We start from the raw sequence: 23,274 nt of genomic DNA on the forward strand, positions 1-23,274 counted from the left end.
AATGAAGAAAATGAGAGCTCAAGTTGAAAGCTCGATTTTTGCGGTTGACCCAATTATTGTTCCCATGCCTGCCTCATTCAATCTGCACACAACTGCCATATTTCTAGTAGTCTATGCACGAGGAACTAGGATTTGAATGGGAAATCTCTGAGCTTTCCTTTTCCTCCAAGGATAGCTTTCCTAGCGGGATATGATCTTATTTCTAGCTAGTTTTTTCCACAAAAAGTTTTCCTGTTCATGGAGCGCTTGCAGGCATCCCATGCAGAAGTGTGATAGACCATGTATTGTCTGCTTTACCATTGGATCCTACTCAGTATAAATACAAGGCATACATTGCATTTGAGTTTTAATGTACAGTCATCCGTCCATGTCCAAAGGGTTTTTTATCCACGGATTTAACCATCCATGGCTTAAAAGTAATTTAGAAATATATAAATTCCAAAAAACAAACCTTGATTTTGCTATTTTATATAAGCCATTGTATATAATGGGACTTGATCATCCACAGATTTTGGTATCCATGGGTGATCCTGGAACCAAACCCAATGGATACCAAGGGCCCACTGTATATTACTTTAGCATTCTAACTCCATGCTGTCCTGGAACAGGTCGGTTTATAAATTCTATACCTATTTTGTAGATAGCTCTTGCTCAAAAATGATAGACGGATCTGCTGTGCCATATTATTTGGCATGTGTCTGACAGTGTCAAATGCAAGAGTAGGATAGGCTGGAAGACAGTTTGCAAAAACATGCCTGTATAGTCATTGAATTTTCTTTATGCTATACAGCCAAATCATTTCTTGGTTTTTCCTGTTTTGATCTGGTATCACATAGTTCTGACCAAGAGCTCATGAGTCTTCCTTAAAGACAGACCTCATTCTGGAATTTACAATATAGTTGCTTTCAATTTATTTTTAAAAATCCTATACAAATGTTTGAGTAACATACTCCATTTTTTTGTTTTCTGAAAAGGTTCAAGATTACCTGAGGAGATTTGAAAGTATCCCAGATATGCTTGAATTGGATCATCTGACCGTTTCAGGCGATGTTACCTTTGGCAAAAATGTTGCATTAAAGGTTGGTTATGCAGTTCATATACATATTTACAGCGCTTTATTTATAAAGCGCTGTAAATTTACAGCGCTTTATAAATAAAGGTTAATAATAATATTTGAGCTTTGTTTGTTAGCATGCAGAAAGTGTTGCATTCCACGAACACTGCTAGGCAAAATCTGACAACTGTTTTTTAGGTACAGTACTTAATAATAATAGCTAAGATTCTGCATTGGGCCACATACATTTGGCCTGTAACTACATCTCCCAGTGCAATCCCCAAGCCACATCTGAAGTTGTGTGTGCCCATTGCTGCATGAGAACTGCATGCTTGCCCATAGTTATTCTGTACAAAATGTGTTTGAAATGTTTCAAAAGTTACCATCCAAGAGTTAAAAAGAAATTAATTAAATCCAAATGAAAGTTTTAATGCCTAGGGTGATCACTTCCAAATCGTATTTAAATATATTTTCTGTATTTAGGGAACAGTCATCATTATTGCGAACCATGGTGACAGGATAGATATCCCACCAGGAGCAGTACTGGAGAACAAAATAGTCTCTGGCAATCTTCGGATCCTGGACCACTGAAATGATGCAAACTGGTAATAGTGGTTGGTGGCCATCTCCTAGAACTTCTCAAGTGGAAGAACCCATAGGCATTAGAATTGTACACAGGGGTCTACTTAGCTTAATCACACACTGTACCCACAGTATTATTTTCTAAGTAGTTTTTCTGTATTTTCTTCTATTTGAAAAAAAAAACATTTGAGATGCAAATCTTTAGATTATACTGAACTACAGAATCATTAAAGTGCAATATTGTTTGTCTTAAGAAAAGACAGGCAGCTCTTGTGTAAGAAGTTTAACATGTTAACATGTAATGTTCAATAAGTTTTAAGTTGCTTGTAATTAAAAAAAAGCTGTGAAGCAATATGCTGTTAAGTGCAACAATTCTATGAAGTATACTCATACTAACACCCAGATGTTTTACTATCAAGACAAGTAAATTGTTGAAAGGTACACTACGTAACTCTTAACATTATTGCCTACTGTTAATATTTCAAACTATACCATTCTGTGCCATTCATAGTTCCATATCTCACTTTCACTGTGCTCTAAGGATGGACTTATTGCTCTCTTGCATTTACCCAAAGAAAAGACATCTACAAGAAACATCTGAACGGTTACGTCTGTCACTATTACACCACCCCCATCATCTAGCATTTCTCTAACTATTAAGAGCACCATTTTACTTTTCAGTATGGAAAAGATCACTTCTGCAGCATATTCATGTTTATACAGTTGAAATTGTGCATTGACACAGATGTGGAAACAAAATTTCCACATGAATGTGTACAAGTACTGAAATAAAGAGTATCAATTTATCTGGATATTCGGCTTTTGTTGGTGGTTTTATATCATTAAAGAAGCTGGTCTCTTTTAACCACTCATTTTACAGCTTTATTTTTGATTGACAAGACTTCTGCTAATGGTAACAGATAGGCATGCCTGCTTAAAGTAACCATAGGCACACAAAACATGGTATCATTGTACATAATCATCACGAGAGTAGGCACTCACTGGATTTAGGTAAAATGCTGTGAGGTGAAATACACAGGCACTTCATTACTTAATACAGGCAGGTACCAGCCTGAAAGATAGCATAATTTTCCCCCATACAGTAGTTGTACCTCCATTGCTGCTGCTCCCATGAGTGTAGTTTTGTCTACACAGTTAAATAACTTTAATAGGATAGGGAGGTGGGAAAGAATAGGAGGTAGGAGTTACAGGGAAACTGGCAGACTGATAGATAGTCCATGGAAAACATTCTTGTAAGAACTGTTCAAAAGTTAAAATTACCAATCCCAGATCATCATAATAAAAATAGTGAAACTATCCTGTCGGCATGCCTTATATGAACAGAGGCAAGCTCCACAGCTGCATTTTCAAGATCTGAGAAGTATTTCAAATACTGTCTTCTGGTGGCAGTATGCAGAACAGATGCAAGGAATATTTTGGAACATGAATGCACCCTAACGAATCTGTGTAGGTAATCAAGACTTTATAGAAACATCTGTAAAAAAATAATTTAACAGTATAGTTTTATAGCGAAAACATTTTCTAGAATTCAACAGCAAGAATCTTCAAACTGTACCATCATTAAATAAAGGTGAGACACCATTAAAATTTCATTGTACTAGAGGAAATGCAAAGCATCTTTTTAATATAAAGATTTACAGAGCACTCTCTAGACAACAACAGCTGTGTTACAGCTATGTATTTTTTTGGATTTGGTCCAAAGAAACCTGAGCCTGTTCCAGAAAAAATGAAGAAATTGCACAATGAACTGATAACTTCTTTCCTTCCTAAAAAGACTCTCCCAAAGTCAGTCATGTTGCAAATTTTCATTCCATTTCGAGAGACTGTAGTCTTCTAGGTTCCAAGTGTTCCTCTTCTGCAAAGAAGAAATCGTCCCATGTGGACAGGCAATTCTTGGTGGATTATCACCTTTTCTGTTCCCAGATTTCAGCCATATTTAAATCTAGGGTTTGAAGCCCTTTCAAAGCTTGGAGGTTTCCAGTGTAAAAAGCTACATCTGCTGTAACCAATCTAGTGGAAACAGAAATAAAAACATTGAGACGCACTGTATCCAATCCCTCACTTGTAGCACTAGATAAAACAGTGGCTGACATCCTGGTTATGATTTATCATGTTTTAAGCGTGAGTCATTACCAGAGAGTGGAGGGAACAAGTGAGGACACATCCAGTTATCTTATTGAAGCTGGACACACTATGAGGTAGGTTTAGGGGGTAAAATCAGGATATAGAACTATGTATCTCCTGGTGCATCACCTCAGTTAAAACTATATATTGTGGAGTCAATTTCTTGCTCTGTGTCTGATGTCCTCCTTTCCTCTACAGAAAACTATTATTTACTAGGAAACAAGTGGTTAGCAAAAATGCATTTTAATATTGAAACAGTCATGTTCTCTTTAGTTGCTCCTTATATACAGAATTACGTGCTACTCATATAACCCCAATTATTCATTAGCTACCTGGTAGAAATTTTATGTTGACTACTTTCTTGCAGACTGTAGTGAATATATAACTTTTATAGCTGCTACATTTTTTTGCAGCTGCTATCACCTGTCGTAAAAAAGTTTAAAACATATGCAGTAATTGTTATCGACATTTTATGGCCAATTGCTGTAAACAGCCTATAAGATTTTTGTCTTATCGTTTAAATCCATACCATATAACTTTGTATAATCAGACTGATTATGTTAATACATAAGAATTTGTATAAATGTTTATATTTTAAAAATTTTCTAACATAAAGGGTTAACAAAATTACATGTTCCTGAAACGATCTCCCAAGGAATAGACGTGTCGATAGTGGCTAGTTAAATGTCCATACTAAATTTATATTTCAGAATATTAGCAGCTTTTCTTACAGCAAATATATATAGCCTATATCCTGAGGTTGAATGTTGTAACCACATTTTACTTATGTTGTGTACACATGAGCATATTTTCCTTGAATTTCCTGAATACTTTTTACTGCTTTGTGCTGGCTGTGTGCCGTAATAAATGTTGCTGTTGTTGAAGGCACACAACAATAACAATGCATCAAATAAGCACTCATTAAGAGAGTCTTTTTTTCCACAAGTCAGATATATGACAATAGCACAAAGCACAATCAGTGTCCTGGCGATGTTTTCCGCTCTTACTTGAGTAAATATTTTCAACCCTCTTTGCAAGTTTTCCTGAATAATCATTGAAACCAGGTGTCCGTTTTACAAGGTTCAACATTTGTCGCTTATGCCCACAAGACCCAGAAAGCCTTTACAATGCTTTGCCAGCCCATACTGGACAGGCTGGAACTACAAGATCTTCATTACATAAAACTCACATATCAGTTTAAAAATTGTGGGAAGATTGAGCAGAAAAAACAACAGGCCAACAAAGGCCTATGGGTATCCTTGTTAAAGGTAAAGGACTGCAATTCTACAGAGAAAGGCTGGTGTACAAATATTCAAGCTACTTATCAGTTTATCACCCTATCTTCTTCCCAAATGAGGCCAGATTTAAAGCTTCAAGGGTGTATGTCATTAGGCTTCCACTCTGCCCCTGTTCCATCTGTCAGTGGTTTTTAAAAAGTCATCAATTGCAGGCACAATCTCTCGACTTTACCAGATATAATTAACCCATAGTCTGTAATTAGGATACAAATGAAGTCTTAATCCCAGGGTAGAACTTACTTTTTATTTTGGGATGTAATGTTAGTGCCAACAACATTACTGTTTTTGTCTTGGACCAGATCTTACCAAAACCAAGACACCCCCCCAGTAGAGAGCATCTCTACTTGAAAAACTGTGTTACATACCCATTTTGAGGTCCTCCATCATTGACTACATTTAAGTGAGCCAACTGCCTCTTCAAATGAAGCTTGTAGCTTGCATTAATTCTTAAAAACAACACCTAGAACGCAATGTAAAGTTGTTAACAAAGCTTATTTTATGTTTATACAAAAAATAATCCCACCATACAAGTGTTACCACTCTGTGTATCCTTGAAGTGTAATCAGATTAATGTACAGAGCCACCATCTCATCCATGAGTCACAGTGCACTCACAGCACAGAAACTAAGGACCACATCATAAATAATAGCTCTTTGGAATAATGCCTAGGGCACCATACCACCCTTCCTTACTTCCATTTCTTCTGTTGTTGCCACATACCTGTTTTAGATCATCTACCTTCTAGGGGTAAAACTTGCCAAACAAGTTCTTTATGAAAAGGAATGTACACAGATGGCACTTTATCAATAAATAACAGATTCAGAGCAAAAAATCTTCCCATTTTAATCCCTGTTTTCAGTAATCTAGTATTAAATGTTACAGGTTATTCAATGCCAATGCTGGATTCTACTTGTGCAAAACATTGGCCCAATACTTAAGACCTTGTTGACTTAAAATGAGCTGTGATCCTCCCCTCATGTGGAAAACACTAAGTGCAGGCATCATTTGTGGAATTCAGCAATTGCCTGTTGAAACTTCAACAACTGAGAGCATATGCACATTATTACAGTATTAACAAGAAGAAAAACCACTCAAAATGGCTTACCTGTGTTTGTTCCTCAGGAAGAAGGTCATATATTGCTTCATGCATCTTTGCCATCTGTTTACATATGTTCCTGAAGCATGTCGAAGGAACAGGCGCTTTCACTTCATACTGGAAATACAGACAGGGGAGGTATTAGAGACTGGGGCTGATATATTTCAGCTACCATTTTGTTTACTCTCTCTCTCTCTCTGGCTTTGCTTCGTGAACAAAGATTCAGGAAGCACTGAATCTTTACAGGGGTCAAATTATTAGGCCTTCCTAGATTAGACTACTGAATCAATGGAATTTACATAAGTGCTGATTTATCAGATTCTAACTGAAAACAACCAGTTTATGATAGCTGGGACTAACAATTAGATTTAGGTCACAGCAATGAGAATTCTCCTTAAGAGCAGAAACTTGTTAATGTTCTTTTCCTGCTTATTGTTCAAGCTTCTCATTCCTAAATATAGTTTTAAATAATTAATATGCTGACTATATCTAATGTAATCACTAGCATGCACAAAACTTGAAAGCAAGTCACCTTTTCCATTCTTACAATTTTTTAACAGTAAGCGCCCCCTTAAATAATTATTGCAAATGCAGCTTCTACACAGAATACAGAGCTTTATCACACTAGCGAGATCCCGCGGGAAAATGAGAGTTAAAACGCAATTTAAAGTACATTCGAATTTAAACAAATCTTGCAAATTTAGGGAGTTTATAACATTAGGGGACTGCCCAAGTGAAATAACGTGAAGTTAATCCAAACGCAAAGCAGAGAAAAACAGCAGCTTTTTTTACTTTCAACTTGTTTCAAAAGTAAAAAGCTGCCAGTTTTCTCTGCTTTGCTTTTGGATTAACTTTGCATTATTTCATGTTAACTGTGATGTCGTTTGATAAACTTTGGGCATTTCTGGGTTTTCTTTGCTTTAAATCTCATTTAACTCCCGTTTTCCCACAGAATCTCGCTAGTGTGATAAAGTCCATAGCGTGTGTTTTCAGAGTGGTTATTGTCCTCTCCTAATTTACAGTGACAGAATATAGGATATAGGGGCCACTAACTGGTCTACCCAATGTGACTTGTGTAGAATTGCAATGATAGTGCAACAAATTAGCACCATATTGTATGAAAAATGCATATACTAATCACTTGATAAAGCCTAGTAGTTTATACACCTGAACAAAGAAAACAGAGATTTTGTCACTATATTAAAATCTACTTAAAATGAAGAACTTATATGTTAATAAAGGCATTTTAAAACTCATTACCTTAGAGAGCAGCTTGTCAAATAAACTATCCATTATGGCTACAAGCTTTGCTGAAATTTCCGCTATGTGATCATGATAATCCTGGAAATAAAAGTGTATTTGTTATTTACATTTATAACCTAATTCATGCAAGGGTTTATTTCCTAATGAATATATCTGGAAGTCATGAAAAAACAATGAAACAAACAAGGAGCAGTGGTGCTGTGCTTTCCTGCAGCCCTCCTTTTACAACCAATAAATACTGTTGATTCATTCAGACAATTTATATCCCACCTTTCCCTCAACATAGGACTCAAGGTGGTTTGCAAATAAAATAGTGTCCCTTATAGAAAATGGCAAAATCAAGTTTTGCTTTTTGGAATTTATTTATTTTTTAAAAATTTCAAGCCATGGATGGTTGAATCTGTGGATAAAGAAGCCATGGATACAGAAAGCCAATTGAGATGGCAGGACACATGCATCAGATTTAACTGTCCAAACACACTCCTTCGCTGGAATCCTGTGTGGCCAATCAGACCAATCACATACCCTTACTAGATTTAGAGCCACTGAAGAGTCACTGAATCTCCCCTCCCATAGCCATTCATTGCCTGCTTGAGAGTGGGAGATCACCAGAGAAGCGTATGATAAAGTCCCCATAGCCAGATGCAAAGTGATTCAATCTTCAGGTCTGCTGGGGTTCTCTGGAAGTCTCAGCAGAAGATGTATTAATTTTGTGTCTGGCTATGGAGACATAACCAGAAGCTTCTGCAATCATCCCGTTCACCATCAAGCATCAAATTGTCCCGGGCCGTGGAGTTCCTGTGGTTCTATGGTAAATGGTGGAGGGATTTTGGCTGTTTCAGAAGGACGAAGGAAACATCAACTTCTCATTGAAAATCATCCTTTTCACTAACTGCATTGAGCCTACAATACATCTACCCAAGTATTTAAAGAATTTGACTGTTGTTAATGTTGACTTTTTACCAAGACCAGATTTAATGCTTTTCCCTCTGCATATTTTGCATATTTTTCCTTCTGAAATGCTCTAAAGTAGATTTGCCATTATCCCTTATACTTCAAGATTATGTCCCGGCAGTACCCAGGAAGTAGAATCCATGAGGCACATTCTCTTGTCTTGTGGATTCTACAAACATGCTCAACAAGATATGATTAATCCATTAATGGCAAATCTACCAGGAAAATCAGCCCAATATTATGTTAAATTCTTACTAGAAGATAAGGTTCCCAGTGTGACTGACTGTTGCCAAGTTTTTGTCTGAGGCTGTCAGGATCAGATAATAGTTAACTTTTGTATTAGAGAAAAACGTCTCAAATAAGCTCTGTCTGTATAAATTAACCAATTGCTCTTTGTGCTCTTTATTTTACAAGTTGTGAATCTGCATTTGTTGGGCGTCTGAAGCATAATAAAGAATTACTATTATTTTGGAAAGGAGAGTTCAGGGTACTAATGAGCCCTAATCTCCAAATAACCTCTCCTAGTACAGCTGATCCGTCATATCCATGGATTTTGCATCCACGGAGTCAACCATCCATGACTTGATTTAAAAAAATCCAGAAAACAAACCGTGATTTTGGCATTTATACAAGGGATATCATTTTCTACCTCACTGTATATAATGGGATTTGAGCATCCATAGATCTTGGTTTTGACTGGGGGAGTTCCCCTGGAACCAAACCGCAGTGGATACCAAGGGCCCACTATAGTTTCATTAAATATCATGGAGTTAAGAATCAAGCACTCACGAATCCTACAGGCCAAAGAACCAGGGTGTCAAATAGCACCACCCAGTACCACTTTTTGAGTTCACCCCTTCAAGGACAGAAACGATTGTAAAACAGTGCGTGCAGGTCCCATCACAGCGAGGCATCCCAAACAGATAGAATGGTTTATGGTATCACAAGACACTGGGGAGAACCAACAGGGACACACTAGTTGGTCCAGTAGTAAAACACAGGCAATAAAATTTCAGCTCCATTAACAGCAGCAAAGTAACTTCCACATATGAGACAGAGTCTGCCTGGACCTCAATGAAAGTTACTTTGTCTTTGCCTACCTTAGTAATGTGGTCAAAATGTCTAAGCATGCTGAACTGTTTGGGTTGCAGGCGAGCTTCAAAGTGTGCTCTGATAACAGGAATGTAGTGCACTATGAGTTGAAGGCAGCGTGAGGAGAGGGCTGCAAGAAAAAGGAGAAAGTAAATATAGAAAAACTGTTAGTATAACAAGAGTCTTCTCCTATGGAAGCTGTAAAATAAAAAGCCAGCCCTCTGTATTCACAGCTTCCTTATCCATGGCTTAAAACCATTTTTTTTTAAAAAAAAGCCAAACCTAAAAGTAAACCTGGATTTTGCCATTTTATATAAGGGACACAATTTTACTCAGCCACTGTATATAATGGGGTTTGAGTATCTATGGTGTGTCCTGGAACCAAATCCCAGTGGATACCAAGGGCCCACTGTCATTTTCAAAATCCATTAACAGTAAAAACCTGTGGCTTGCTGAGCCAGCATGTAAATTATCAACTGAAAGATGTCTTAGGTCCTAAACACACTGCAGAAATAATCCAGTTTGAGACCGTTTTAACTGCCCTGGCTCAGTGCCAGGAACTGCAGTTTATTGTTGCACCAGAGCTCTCTGACAGTGAAGGCTAAATGTCTCAAAAAACCACAGTTCCCAGAATTCCTGGGAGCCAGGGCATTTTAAAACGATCTCAAACTGGATTATTTCTGTTGTGTGCTTTGGACCTTTGTTAGAAGGCACCTATTTTAGAAGCTGAATTTTAAAATTTATTATGAAGAATTATAATAACACATGTAAATTCTTCTCTCTACTCCCCATAAAGAAATTAGTAAATTAATTTATTAATAAATTAATAACACAAGCCAAAATTCAAAAGTACAACCCTGAAAGGCTGCAATCTGTGGAAAGCTTCTTTTTGGACAATTAAGTGGAGATTACATGATCACAAAACATTTCATAGTTTGTTTCATACCTAAATTTTTGGTAGTTATTGTTTTCAAGCCAACCACTTGCAATGCGCCTGCTCCAAGCACCAGCTGACAACTTCTTGAGTTAAAATACTGCACGAAAAAGAGAGAAAGGAGTCACATAAGACCGAGATGGAGCCCTGGTGGCGCAGTGGTTAAATGCCTGTACTGCAGCCATTCACTTGAAACCACAAGGTTGCGAGTTCAAGACCAGCAAAAGGGCCCAAGCTCGACTCAGGCTTGCATCCTTCCGAGGAGGGAGCTAAAATGAGTACCCAGACTGTTGGGGGCAAATTAGCTTACTTGCTAATTAGCTTACTTGCTGTTCACCGCTATGATCTTTGGAATAGCGGTATATAAATAAAACAAATTATTCTTATTATTAATTATTATTATTAGATACTGACTAATATGCAACTTTTTTTATTTTACTAAGCATGCCTTTTCATTCATTACACCACACAAAAAAACTCAAGTCGGTTAGACATGTAAAACCTTACACTGAAGTTGTCCATACTGGCACCTACCAACCAGCTACTTTACGGTTCTGTACTATTTCCTTTCTAGTTCTTTATGGTATACCTGAAATTAATTATAGATGATCCCCCCATTGGTAACTCCTCCTTAAAGATTCTGATTTTCCTTATTTCACACCTGTATGTCTTAACATCCAGCCTGTAAGCACCCAGACTTTCTATAAAGATGTAACACTAGCTGCACAGAGGCTGTACCATCCATACCATTTTTGAAATATTCTAGTGTAAAGAACATGAGGTTTTGGACTTTGAGCTCTATCTATACAGACCTCCATATAAATGTGAGATGCTATGCACAAATATATACTTGGGGAAAGTGTGTCAGGGGAGTGTGCCAATAATATCACAGTCCTCCACCTTGCAACAGACTTCCCCCATCTGGACAGATTTAAGGAATACCAAGGGAAAATGTTTTGTTTTGTTGCTTGCAGAATTCTATCTTTTAAAAAATGGAGGAACCTCACTGACCCCTCTGGTAATAACTGCTTGATTATGACTCTGTTGGGCTTAATTTCCTTTATGAAGGATGAGACAATGACTGTTATCGAGTTGTGAGCAGCAGATTAAATTAACATATGTATTTAAAACAAGGAAGGGTGCCATGCCAATAGCATTTAATTTATATTAACTGGATATTCATAGACATAATTTCATTCATGCTAAAATCAAGGGGAAAAACAGCTTCTGAAAAACTGAAAAACACCCGAACACTTGCTATCTTTTCCTTATCGCTATTTATCAGCTTGATTGAGTCAAAGGACCATAAAAGCACAAAACAGGGCTTTCAATCTATTTGGCTGTGGATTACCATTGTCCTTTATTTTATTTTTTGGGTTAATTTGTGGTTTAACCTGTGCAATTGAAGCTGTCCACCTGGCAGGGAGAAAGGAAGGACACACAGATTATTCATCTACATATTCCATTATTGAAGGAACAATTCACCAACATGCACTCCAATAATTAGAGCTAGCACTCAAACTGCTGAATGGCAAAACCAGGGGAGGACATCTGCATAATTGTTTTTAAAAGAATAAATCTGAAATCCTGAAGGTTCTACAGAGATTTGAAGGTCCTATGGAGTTTATAATGAGAAACCTTGCCTAACAAGGTGAACAAATGCACAGAAAGCTTTCTTGTTAGCCTTGTCTTGTGCACTGAAGAGTTCAAAGTTCTGTGCTTTCAGATGTTAAGTTATCAAGCTGTATCTCCCAAGGTTGCTAACATACCTATTTAAACTAATTAAAAAGTTATGTGAACATTTTAATTAAAAATATAAGGTACATCATGAAATTCAAGGCATGACCCTTGGCAAAACAGTCTCTCTAAGCCTGACCTACCCTTGAGGGGAAGATCAGGATAAAGAGGTGATGAGGAAAGCTTTGAACCCACTGGAGGAAAGGTAGGATATAAAAATAGATACTAAATAAATAATTATTCCTTGCATTTTACAACACATCTGAGAGAGCTGTACCTTCAGTAAATCAGATAGGCGAGTAAGCATGTCAGTAGCTATTGAAGGGATATTATCCACACACTGGCAGTACTCAAGGATGATTCTAATTAACAACAACACTGTCCTGAAAAATAAAGAATTGAACACATGATTTCAGACCACATCATAAGCCCACAGGTCATCCAATTCACATTTCTAAAATGCCTTAACGGTAACTTATTCTTTCTCACATTTGCTGTTTTATGAACAACATTGGCTAACATTTTCTACAATGCACCATGTAAGTTCAATTGATATTCCTCCAATTTAAATGTGAACCCTCTACTGATTTTAATGGTCAATGGCAGAGATGCTCTTTTTTAGGGAGGGTCACAAGTAGTAACTACTGACATATTCTTGAAGGAATATATTTTTCTGCTGCAGAAAGACTCACTGGCTGGCATCCTGCTAGTTAGTCCCAAGAGAATAACCACATTCAATCAATTGTTGAATGGCGAGTTCACACATAGGAAAATCCCCTTGATTCAATGGCTTTATTCTTGTCAGAACTAACAACAGGATTTAGGCCAACAGGCACTAGGGCAACAAGGCTGTTTTAACAAAGTATACGACTGCAACTACTACACATCTGACTATAAACAATGGTGAGATTTCTATATGGTATGGCTGCAAAGGCTTGGGCATGATCACCAATACAAGAGGCCAGTAACAACAGCTACACTACTTTTCATGCTTCTTGGCTTTACTTCGTGAACAAAGATTCAGGAAGGACTCATCCGTGCTTTCTACAAGCGCACTGATGATGTTGGATGTATCCTTCGAGCCTGTGCAATGGATTTTTCTGGTGGAGCGCAGCGTGCGCAGAATTGGCCTCACCCTTTAAACCAAAGGTTCGACTGATGAGGCCTTGACAAGTATGGATGGTGGCAGTGAGGTCCTCGGGTCGTAGGTCTGATTAGAGTTTCCTTCTTTTAGATGGTTAATGTAAATATATGGCTAACATTTGCAGAGGTTTTGTCTTTAAAAAGTTAATTATACACAAGAAGCTTACTCTGCTTAGTCTTCATTTTTATGAAAACCTGTAATCTTTTAATATTCAAAATGACTATGCAACAAATAACTTGTCATAAATTATAAAAAGTACACCTTACCCAACTACAGCATATTTTTGTCCATCAACAACCAAGAAGTCAGTTGGCTTTCTTTCCTCAGGTGCTAGACAATTGAACATTTTTTTAAAAAAAAGTTAAAATTAAACACAATGCAAAAACACTAGAAACTGTCAATAAAAACAGGCTTGCCGTTAAATTTTAGCATAGTGATTAGAGGTGACAAAGAACTGTAGGTAGGGAAATACATGGAATTCCATGCTGGCAAGTGAGGATGTTGAGGGAGAAGAGAAGAAGTATGCTCATTGCTCTTGTGTGCTCAGTGCAAAATTCAAGTTGGTTGCCAGGACAAGAACGCCTCCTTCTACAAAGAAGGGTTGCAGGCTACTGCAAAAAGCTCTCTCTTCTGCAAGCCTCCAATAAATCAGTCAATAGTTTTGCAGTCTAGTAAAAAAATTGGAGATATTTACAACACGATGGGGATTACCCGTCATGGTGCCAGAGAATGTAGAATAGGGGAATGTAAATTACTCTTTTTTTCATTCCTCAACTTCCTGCTTCCATTTACTTTTGAGAAGTATCACCATTCAACTCATACCACCTCAAAATCACCCATAGTATCTTACAGGTCACATACTTAATTCCTATCTCAACATTCTCTTGAAGACTGGCAACCTGTCTTGAATGCCAAATATAAGGAGTGGGATCGTTTATTTCACTATGGCAGATCAAACTACATGGAAAACAGATTGTTTATAACTTCAGGAGACATGGATGCTATGCTTTAGCACTTATTTGCAAAACCAAATAATGGAGAAGGAAAAAGAATGCCAGATGGCTAGAAAGAATCTGCTGCCAATGTAAATATTAATGGTTAGAAAGATGGAAAAAATGATTGATTCTATCCACCCATTTATATACAAAGCCAGTTCCCAAAACGGGGTTTTAAAGACAGGATCTTACATGAGCTTCAATGGGACACTGTTTGAGATAGCTGAGAAAAAGTTAGATCAACCACATGCTCATTGGGCAGGTTTTCTCCCACCATACTAATCCAATCCCTCCACTGTGTAATTGCAGGAACACTTTCACAAAGTGCACACATTAAAATTGACTGAGGAGCATCCCACATATGGCGCTGACTTCTACACATCATGCTAACAAGAATTTTGTCAGTATCATGTGTTACCTTAAGGACAGCGCATTCAATTGTGGAGCAGCTATTCCGTAGAAACAAGAAATCCCACACGCTTGGGTTGTTGACATTCTGGACTTATGTAGAAAATTTAGATAGTTCCCCCCCCCCCCCCCAAAAAAAAATAGTCTATCTAGTGGGATTTACTGATGTAATTTGAAAGTTCTTTCTACACATTCAAGCACTATGAAATTAATTTCATTTAAATCAATCCAGTTGTTTCTCTCTCCATGCTAACTAGTTAGCTCTTTCTATCCACGGGCTTGGCATCCACAGGTTGGAGCATTTGTAGATGGCCCCACCGCATTCTCCTCAAAGGTGGTGCATGCACATGGCTGTGCCAAAGCATCTGTGCACACATACCGCCGCCATTGAAGAGAAATGGACTTGAGGTCCTGTGGAATTTGCCATTCATGGGTGGTGGTGGTGTCCGGAATGGAACATCCACAGATATGAAGGGCTGGATGTATGATCAGGTCCAACATGTACAGATTAATGGTGACATTAAGAGTGGGAGTGGGAGGATTGCCCCCCACAGATCCTCTATCACCTGGTATGGAGGAGTAGCCATGTTACTTAAGGTAATCGGACACTAATGAAGTGCTAGTTGAAGCTCCAATTTACCACATGGTAAAGAGGGAGGAGCTGCAAAACACAGTCATCTGGCACTTACAGGAGTTGGCTGAGTATACACACTGTGTATAGGACAAAAGGCAAAGACAGCTGTGAATTTTGCTAGTTCCTGTAAGTGCCAGTAGTGTCTGCACTGGCACTGCACATTACATGCTGCTCTTGATCCTGAATACTATAGCAAGGGGTGTGCTCTCCTACTGTTACTTCTGACTTCAGACTGGAAACAACAGTAAGGATTCTTCTACCCACTAGATGGAAATTCTACAAGATTAGGCTTAGGGAATGGCGCTCTTTTCAACCCCACCCATCATTATGACATGCCAAATCTGGATACACAACAAGGTAAAAAACAAAACACAAAGTCAACAGTCAACATACAAGTCTTAATCCAATCACCTTTAATTTAGTTCAGACCCACCTCCTGTTTTTTTTTCTGGTAAAGCAATCTTGCCATCTGATATCGAGTCAACAAGATCTTGAAACTCTGCTGGAACATCAGCCTGCTTCCACCGCTCATTATCTAGTAGAAGGCTATTAATAAACATAAAAGAAAGAAGGTTTACAAAAATAATAATAAATGGCCTTAAAGTCTTTTATGTCTATATTGATTGGCAGATTATTTCCATGGAGCTGAAGTCATAAAAGATTCATTTGATGCAAATACAAGCAGTGACAGATTCTCCAGAGATCTGAATTGGCAAAAGTCAATGAGGATTTAAACTCCAGGCAGATGATCAAATCTTACACTGAGTTCATACGTACAATGATCTACGTGTGTGGGGAGCCTCCTCTGTAAAGTTGGGTCATTTCAATGACACCATCATAGTGTCTCTTTTTTCAGAATAAAGTACCAGCTATACTGAAAGTGGCTAAACCATGTGAGAAGCCCCCAGCCTCCCAAATATAGCAGACTCCAGGTTGTTGCAGCAATCTATTCAGCCCTCCCATGAAATTAATGTGAACATAGCATACTTTATATGCTTCAGTTTACCCAAGAAATCTACCAGATTAAGTAAAATGTGGTACATTAAAATCCAAGGGAAAGTAAACTAAATAGGAAGATATCCTTTGAATTAAATGCATACAGTGCCTTGACACCTCTTTGATGTCTCCACAGTTGTTGTGTTGCAACCTGGCACTGAAAAAGATTTAACTGATCTAAGTACCAGTTTGTTTTTGTTTTCTTAACTTTTGTGCCACAATAATTTTTTTTTGCACTTTCACAATACGAATGCCAATGAGAGCCATTTAAACTCCATGTTGTAACACATCAATATTGGAAAAATCAAATGGGGTGAACCCTTCTGCAATTACAATTTGGTTTTCCCTGTCTTTGGGATATATAAAACATCTTTTTTAAACATTTTGATTTTACAAAATATTAATTGTGAAACATAGGAAACATATACTCAAAATGTACAGGGAATATGAAACACAGAAAATATACACTCTATATGTGGAAGGTTTATATAAATAAAGATTCTAATATAAAACAGGGGTTCTAATATAAAATTTGTTATGGAATGCAAAAAAGAAATGCAATTTAAGGAGTAACTCTGCACTTCATGCAAGAAAGAAATTAAGAGGAGGTTTTCAAAGGGTGTAACATATTGCATCACATTACAATATACACATAGAAATATACCTGAGTTTAGTTTTTCTTTCATCATGGAATCTATTTACAAATCTGTTAGCTTGACTCTGAAGTGCACCACGCAATGACATACTCTTCCTACCACAGATCTGTTCTGTATCCAAGATGAAAGTTTCCATCAGACGTGAAAGAGCAACAAACTCTGTAGAATTCAGCTTCTCCAGGAACCCATCCTAGAAATCAAATTGAGGCAGTGATATTGTACCGTATATACTCAACTATAAGTTGGCCTCATGTATAAGTCAAGGGCAGATTTTGCGGCGAAAATTATGGATTTTGATATGACCCATGGATAAGTCAAGAGTAAAACTTAGGGGCATGTAAAAAAGGATGTAAACAATGAAGCAAGGGAAAACAATGCCTAAGAACAAAATTCCAGCAGCCATAACTGTTTGTGCTCATACTAAAGGCTGGATGGATGAGAGAGTAGAGTGAGGTTAGTCCTTCCAAGACAGATTACACTCTTGCCTTTCACCAGAGGATGGTTCTTTTTTAAAAAGTAAGAGTTAAAGTGCAGTACTTACATTCATGTGGATAAGTTGACTCTGGCTTTTTGGGTTAATTTTTTGACTCAAATTTCTAGCCTTATACACAAGTATACAGAGTAATTATTTCCATTACTAAAATCTCTAAAGACCATACAGCACAGAATTTCCCATTAATATGTTTAAGACTTTTGAAACACAGGCATTCAACAGGAACAGGCTTTCCTTTATCACTTCTTTATCCAACCTCTATCTCGTTTTACAGTTTACAAGAAGATAACAGGATAGCAGAGGGGCCATCCTATTTTAGGTATCCAGTAGCTACGTTTGGAGTGTTGGGAAGAGGTGCCCAAAGCTAAGAGATTATTTCAGTTTAGGTTTTCAGGATTTAAGTCTTAACATTTTGTCTTTAACATCATACTTTTTATTTCACAACAGTAACCAACTTAAAAAGCTTAATATGCTGACTTATTCAAATTAAATGAGAAACAACAATTAATCAGCGACTGGATGAGAAACACTTACGCAGTTAGGATCCTACCAATTAAGCCTTCCGTTTAGTGTATGGCTGTCACACAGCCATTATGCTTAATTACAGTCATCCCTCTGTATCCATGGGTTTTTATCCTCGGATTCAAGGATCCAGAGTTTGAAAACATTTTAAAATGCATGAATTCCAAAAAGAAAACCTTTATTTTGCCATTTTACATATGGGACACCATTTTACTATGTCATGGTATTTAATAGAACTTGAGCATCCATGGATTTTGGTATCCATGGAGGTCCTCGAACCAAATGCCCAGTGGATACCAAGGGCTCAGTGTACTCTATGGAGGGGAGTGGGGATTGTTAAGACTGCAGCTAGGAAAGAAGACTTAACATTCCTCTCCTCACATACTGTACTGTGATCTTAACAAAGACAGATATCTACTCCACACTTTGGGGTAAGGCTAATTGCTAGGCATGGGGATGGGATCTTTGTGTGCACTGATTACTAATGGGATTCTGATAACTGCTGCCTCTCATTCTTAAATGGCTTGGAACTATATCATCATCATCATCATCATCATCATCATCATCATCATCATCATCATCATCTAAATGGGTCTGGCTCACAGACCTGACAGTAAGAACTTTTAGACTGCAAATGTGAGAGACTGGGTCTTTTCTGTGGTGACCCCATCTTTATGAAATACTCTATCCTAACATGTGAGTATGCCTCCCTGAATGTTTTTTAAACAGACCATAAAATGGGGTTGCTTAATGGTGCTTTTAATTGTTTTATATAAAAAAGTTATACTGTACTGTTGTAGTTACTAAATGCTGTAATTATATTTTTAGTTTTTGTTTTAAAGTTTTACGTTGTAAACTGACATGAGTATCTTTGCTTTGAAAGGCAAATAAAAATACTAACTGCTTTCCAGCAAATACTGTTTCTATTCAGTTTGATTGTACATATTTCTACAGAACAATTTCCAGAACTAATCCAATTATAATTGCACGGAAAATAAAGGTTGTTTTCATGTTCACTAAAAAGAAGTTTTTTCTGGGATATAAGTATGTAAGGAACTTACTTTTGCTCTAGCCATGAGGAACTTGACAGATCGGTCATGGCAAATATCAGAGGCACTGTAAAGGAGTTCTTGGATGTTGTTTGCTAATCTACCCAGTTCCAATTCTGACATCTTTATATCTTCACCAATCCTGAAAATTATATGAAAAGTATGATTCCATATTATATAGCAGCTGGTATTACACAGGGCCCCATCAGTCCACTCAAAACAAAGAAAAGATGTGTCATGTCTTTTTAGATTGTAAGCCTGAGGGCAGGGAACCATCTAATTAAAAAGACTGTATGTACAGCGCTGTGTAAATTTACAGCGCTTTATAAATAAAGGTTAATAATAATAATAACAACAACAACAACAACAACAACATCATATACATCAGCAACTTCATATTTTCATGCCACTATCTGGTAGATTTTGCCTGCTGCTGGAACAAGCAATGAATAAAGTATAACAATTACAAACAATGATGACCAATTACTCCTCATGTGGATCTTAAACTAGTGTTTACAGAAATTTATACATGAAATAATCAGAAAACATGTAGTGTAATACTGGAAATTTGCTGAGTGACAGCATGTGTTCTTCCAAGAGAAAGATGATTCAAGATGTAACCACTAAACATGTCAGGCAAAATCTACAGATTCCATTACTATAGAAATCATGGTGCCAAACAGTCACTAGATGTTCCCACTAAACATATCAGGGAAAATCTACATATTTAATTACTATAGAAGTCACTGTGATATACAGTCACTGAGGCTCAGCCTTGTGCTGCCTCAGAGGCTCGAGAGAATTACGTTAATATAAGGCAGACACTCATCAGTGAACTGGGAACAGAAACAGTATTATTTATTTTATTTTATTGCATTTATGTCCTGCCTTTATCCTGCCATGGAAGCCAGGGCAGCTTATAAGGCTAAAGCATGATGAAGCTAAAAACCTGAAGATAGAGAAGTTAAAACACAGCTAAGCAGGTTATCTTATCAAAACACCATTTTTAGAAGTGTAAAAACATTTAAAAACATAGCCATTTTAACATATTTTAAAATTGTTCTAAGCAGCTTTGAGCCCCAATCTGGGGAAAAGGCGGGTTAGAACTAAACATAACAACAACAAATATAAAAATACAGCCCCCTTTTTTTTCTTTTTCACAATCTCCGTAAAATAGCATAAATGGGTGACTGACTAGCTCATTTACTAAGAGGCATGATCCACATCAAATAAAAATAGAAGAAAGGGCAACCCACCCAAAAGAGGCACCAGCCCTGGCCCCATACATCAATCTATGGTGAGAGAAGAAGAGCTTGGAAAGAAGTACACTTTGGAGGAACACAACAGAGGCAGAAACTCATTGCCAATCAAGTGGAATGAGTCCTAAATTCTTCAGGTTTAAGAGTGGATAAACAAGTAGGACAGTACTCATCACCCATTTGGACAGACTCTGAGAAGAAACGACACAACCCTTTTTAGGGCCTGCATAAACTACAAACAGATAAAAAGTTTTTCTGAAAGAGAAGATTTGAAACTCATAAAAGGCATAAGCTGCTCTGACATCTAAAGAGTGAAGAGCACCTTAAGGCAGGGTGAAGAGTTTTGCATAAATGAACGATATCAATTTCTGGTACATATGAAAACTGGATACAACCTTAAGTAAAAAGGAAATAACTGGTTGCAAAACTACCTTGTCCCCATTAAAAACAAGATAATGGATGTTTCCACAAACAGCAGTAACTTCACTAGCTCCTCTAGTGGAGGTAACTGCAATTAGAAAAACAGTTTTAAGCAACAGCAAAGGATAACAGCTGGTGTCAACGGTTGAAAAGGTGGTTTCATTAGCTGAGAAAGTACTAGCATGCACAGGGATCTTGTAGCACCTTTAAGTCTGAGGAAAAGAAGTTGTAGCATACGTTTTTGCAGACTTGTCTACTTTCTCTACTGTGCAGAGGAAGCATTACTGAGAGAGATGACACACGTGGTCTCCTTAGCAATGGAAACAATCTTTTATGAGAGGGTCTGGAACAATGTACCAATATTTGGTGCCAACCCTGAAGATATAGCAGCCACACAGACCTTAATAGATGAAAAAGGCAAACCAGAGGATTAAGATGTAACCAACATCTAAAAGGTGGCTTGTAGAAAACAGAACATTTTAGTACATTGTGCCTGTTCAGGAAGGTCAAGAATCTTCTACATTTTGCATCCTAGGTCCTTCTAGTAGAAGCCTTACAAACCATCATCAAAACATCTAAGAGCTGGTCGGAAAGGGCTGAATTCTCCAAACCATCATGTGAAGGGTTCCCAGGTCTGGATGCTGAATCCTGCCAGATGCATGGATGAAAAAATCCTGATGACAAGGCAACCAATAGTAGAGACCCTGGGACAAACTGAAGAGGCCTCTGGGTCTATGTTGTAGGAAGGGTTAACTCACCGGAGATGGTTCATACTGGCCAGTGGGAGGTGGGGAAGTGCACAAACCTGACTGACTCTAACATCCACAGGGTTTTGTTGGCCAGGAGAGGCTTCTGCAGGTTTAAGAAAGTGTGACCTGTAGTGTAAACAGGTACTAACTGTTTTGGTCTGAGCAAGGGAATAAATCCTGAGAAAGATCATAGGAAGCCTGGGACTGTCTAGGCAGATGGATTAGGTTCCTATTTCTTTGGAAAAAGGATTGGAAGACAGACTTGGCAACAGATGGAGTTGGACAACAGTGGGTTTAATTTTTTTTAATCAACCATTATCAACCTTTTAAAGAGAGAAGTGACCAGTAGGGTCTCACAGGGCTATGTCCTGGGGCCAGTGTTATTCAACATCTTTATCAATGACTTGGATGACAGAATTGGGGGCGTACTCATCAAATTTGCAGATGACACTAAATTAGGAGGAATAGCTAATACTCCAGAGGACAGGATCAAAATTTAAAATGACCTGAATAGACTAGAAAGCTGGTCCAGAGCTAACAAAATGAAATTCAACACGAAGAAATGTAAGGTACCACACTTAGGGTGGAAAAATGAAACGCACAGATATAGGATGGGGGACACTGGCTGAATGAAACTACATGTGAAAGAGATTTAGGAGTCCAAGTAGACCACAAGTTGAACATCAGCCAACAGTGCGATGCGGCAGCTAACAAGGCCAATGGGATTTTAGGCTGCATCAATAGAAGTATAGTATCTAGAGCAAGGGAAGTAATAGTGCCACTCTATTCTGCTTTGGTCAGGCCCCACCTGGAATATTGTGTCCAGTTTTGGGCACCACAATTCAAAAAGGATGTTGAGAAACTGGAGCATATCCAAAGGAGGGTGAGAAAAATGGTGAAGGGTCTGGAAACCATGCCCTATGAGGAACGACTCAGGGAGCTGGGCATGTTTAGTCTGGAGAAGAGAAGGTTAAGAGCCCTGTTTAAATATTTGAAGGGATGTCATGCTGAGGAGGGAGCAAGCTTGTTTTCTGCTGCTCCAGGGAACAAGACCCAGAACAATGGATGCAAGCTGCAGGAAGAGAGATTCCACCTCAACATTAGGAGGAACTTTCTGACAGTAAGGGCTGTTCGACAGTGGGACATACTCCCTCGGAGTGTAGTGGAGTCTCCTTCCTTAGAGGTCTTTAAATAGAGGCTGGATGGCTATCTGGTGGGGATGCTTTGATTGTGATTTCCTGCATGGCAGGGGGTTGGACTGGATGGCCCTAGTAGTCTCTTCCAATTCTATGATTCTATGAAACAGAGGCTGCCATACATTGGTTGCACCATGAGAAAGCATGATTCATCAGAAAAGATAATAATGATTGGGAAAATAGAAGGCAGAGTACACACCAGATGAATAGACTCAATTAGGGAAATCACAGGCCTGAATATACAGGGCCTGAGCAGAGCAGTTGAGGACATGGCATCTTGGAAATATTTCATCCAGAGGGTCACCATGAGTTGTGGTCAACTTGAGGGCAGTTAGCAAGTGAGAGAAGAGATATTAAGGCATCTATGGGGGGGGGGGCAGAGTTCCCACCAAAGATCGCTTAGCTTCTTGGTTCCAGAGAGGGCTTCTGTGCTGGTGCCAAGACCCTTCTGTGTGATTTCAAATAGACCATAAAGAAGAACCTTTTCTACCTCAAAAGAATGTTCAGTTGAAGACCATCCTGTTCACGGAAGCGTTCCCAGGCATTGCGTGATTGTTATTTGATGTTTTTAATTTGTTGCCTACCTTATTTTATTGAA

General features: G+C 38.0%; 2 protein-coding genes across 9 annotated transcripts in view; one reads left to right on the forward strand and one right to left on the reverse strand.

Annotated features, from left to right (window-relative positions):
* The window catches only part of LOC149313477 (UTP--glucose-1-phosphate uridylyltransferase), a 39,204-nt gene extending 36,756 nt beyond the window's left edge, over positions 1-2,448 (forward strand). For all 8 annotated transcript variants that reach the window (XM_089519170.1, XM_089519167.1, XM_089519172.1 and 5 more), the window contains 2 exons: positions 975-1,079; positions 1,538-2,448. In XM_089519170.1, the coding sequence (XP_089375296.1) occupies positions 975-1,079; positions 1,538-1,645 (213 nt within the window). In that variant the 3' untranslated portion in view covers positions 1,646-2,448. The remainder of the gene's footprint in view (positions 1-974; positions 1,080-1,537) is intronic.
* Positions 2,449-2,495: 47 nt separating this feature from the next.
* Positions 2,496-23,274, reverse strand: part of LOC149313478 (vacuolar protein sorting-associated protein 54) — a 62,604-nt gene continuing 41,825 nt past the window's right edge. Inside the window, exons 15-25 of the mRNA XM_089519166.1 lie at positions 19,065-19,194; positions 16,997-17,178; positions 15,770-15,882; positions 13,566-13,629; positions 12,433-12,538; positions 10,431-10,518; positions 9,493-9,614; positions 7,436-7,516; positions 6,185-6,292; positions 5,445-5,539; positions 2,496-3,667 (exon numbers count right to left, since the gene is read on the reverse strand). Coding sequence (XP_089375292.1) covers positions 3,562-3,667; positions 5,445-5,539; positions 6,185-6,292; positions 7,436-7,516; positions 9,493-9,614; positions 10,431-10,518; positions 12,433-12,538; positions 13,566-13,629; positions 15,770-15,882; positions 16,997-17,178; positions 19,065-19,194 — 1,195 coding nt within the window. The 3' untranslated portion in view covers positions 2,496-3,561. The remainder of the gene's footprint in view (positions 3,668-5,444; positions 5,540-6,184; positions 6,293-7,435; positions 7,517-9,492; positions 9,615-10,430; positions 10,519-12,432; positions 12,539-13,565; positions 13,630-15,769; positions 15,883-16,996; positions 17,179-19,064; positions 19,195-23,274) is intronic.

The sequence above is a fragment of the Sceloporus occidentalis genome, unplaced genomic scaffold, assembly GCF_023333645.1.
Source record: "Sceloporus occidentalis isolate IW3139 unplaced genomic scaffold, rSceOcc1.0.p SCAF_4, whole genome shotgun sequence".
NCBI lineage: Eukaryota > Metazoa > Chordata > Lepidosauria > Squamata > Phrynosomatidae > Sceloporus > Sceloporus occidentalis.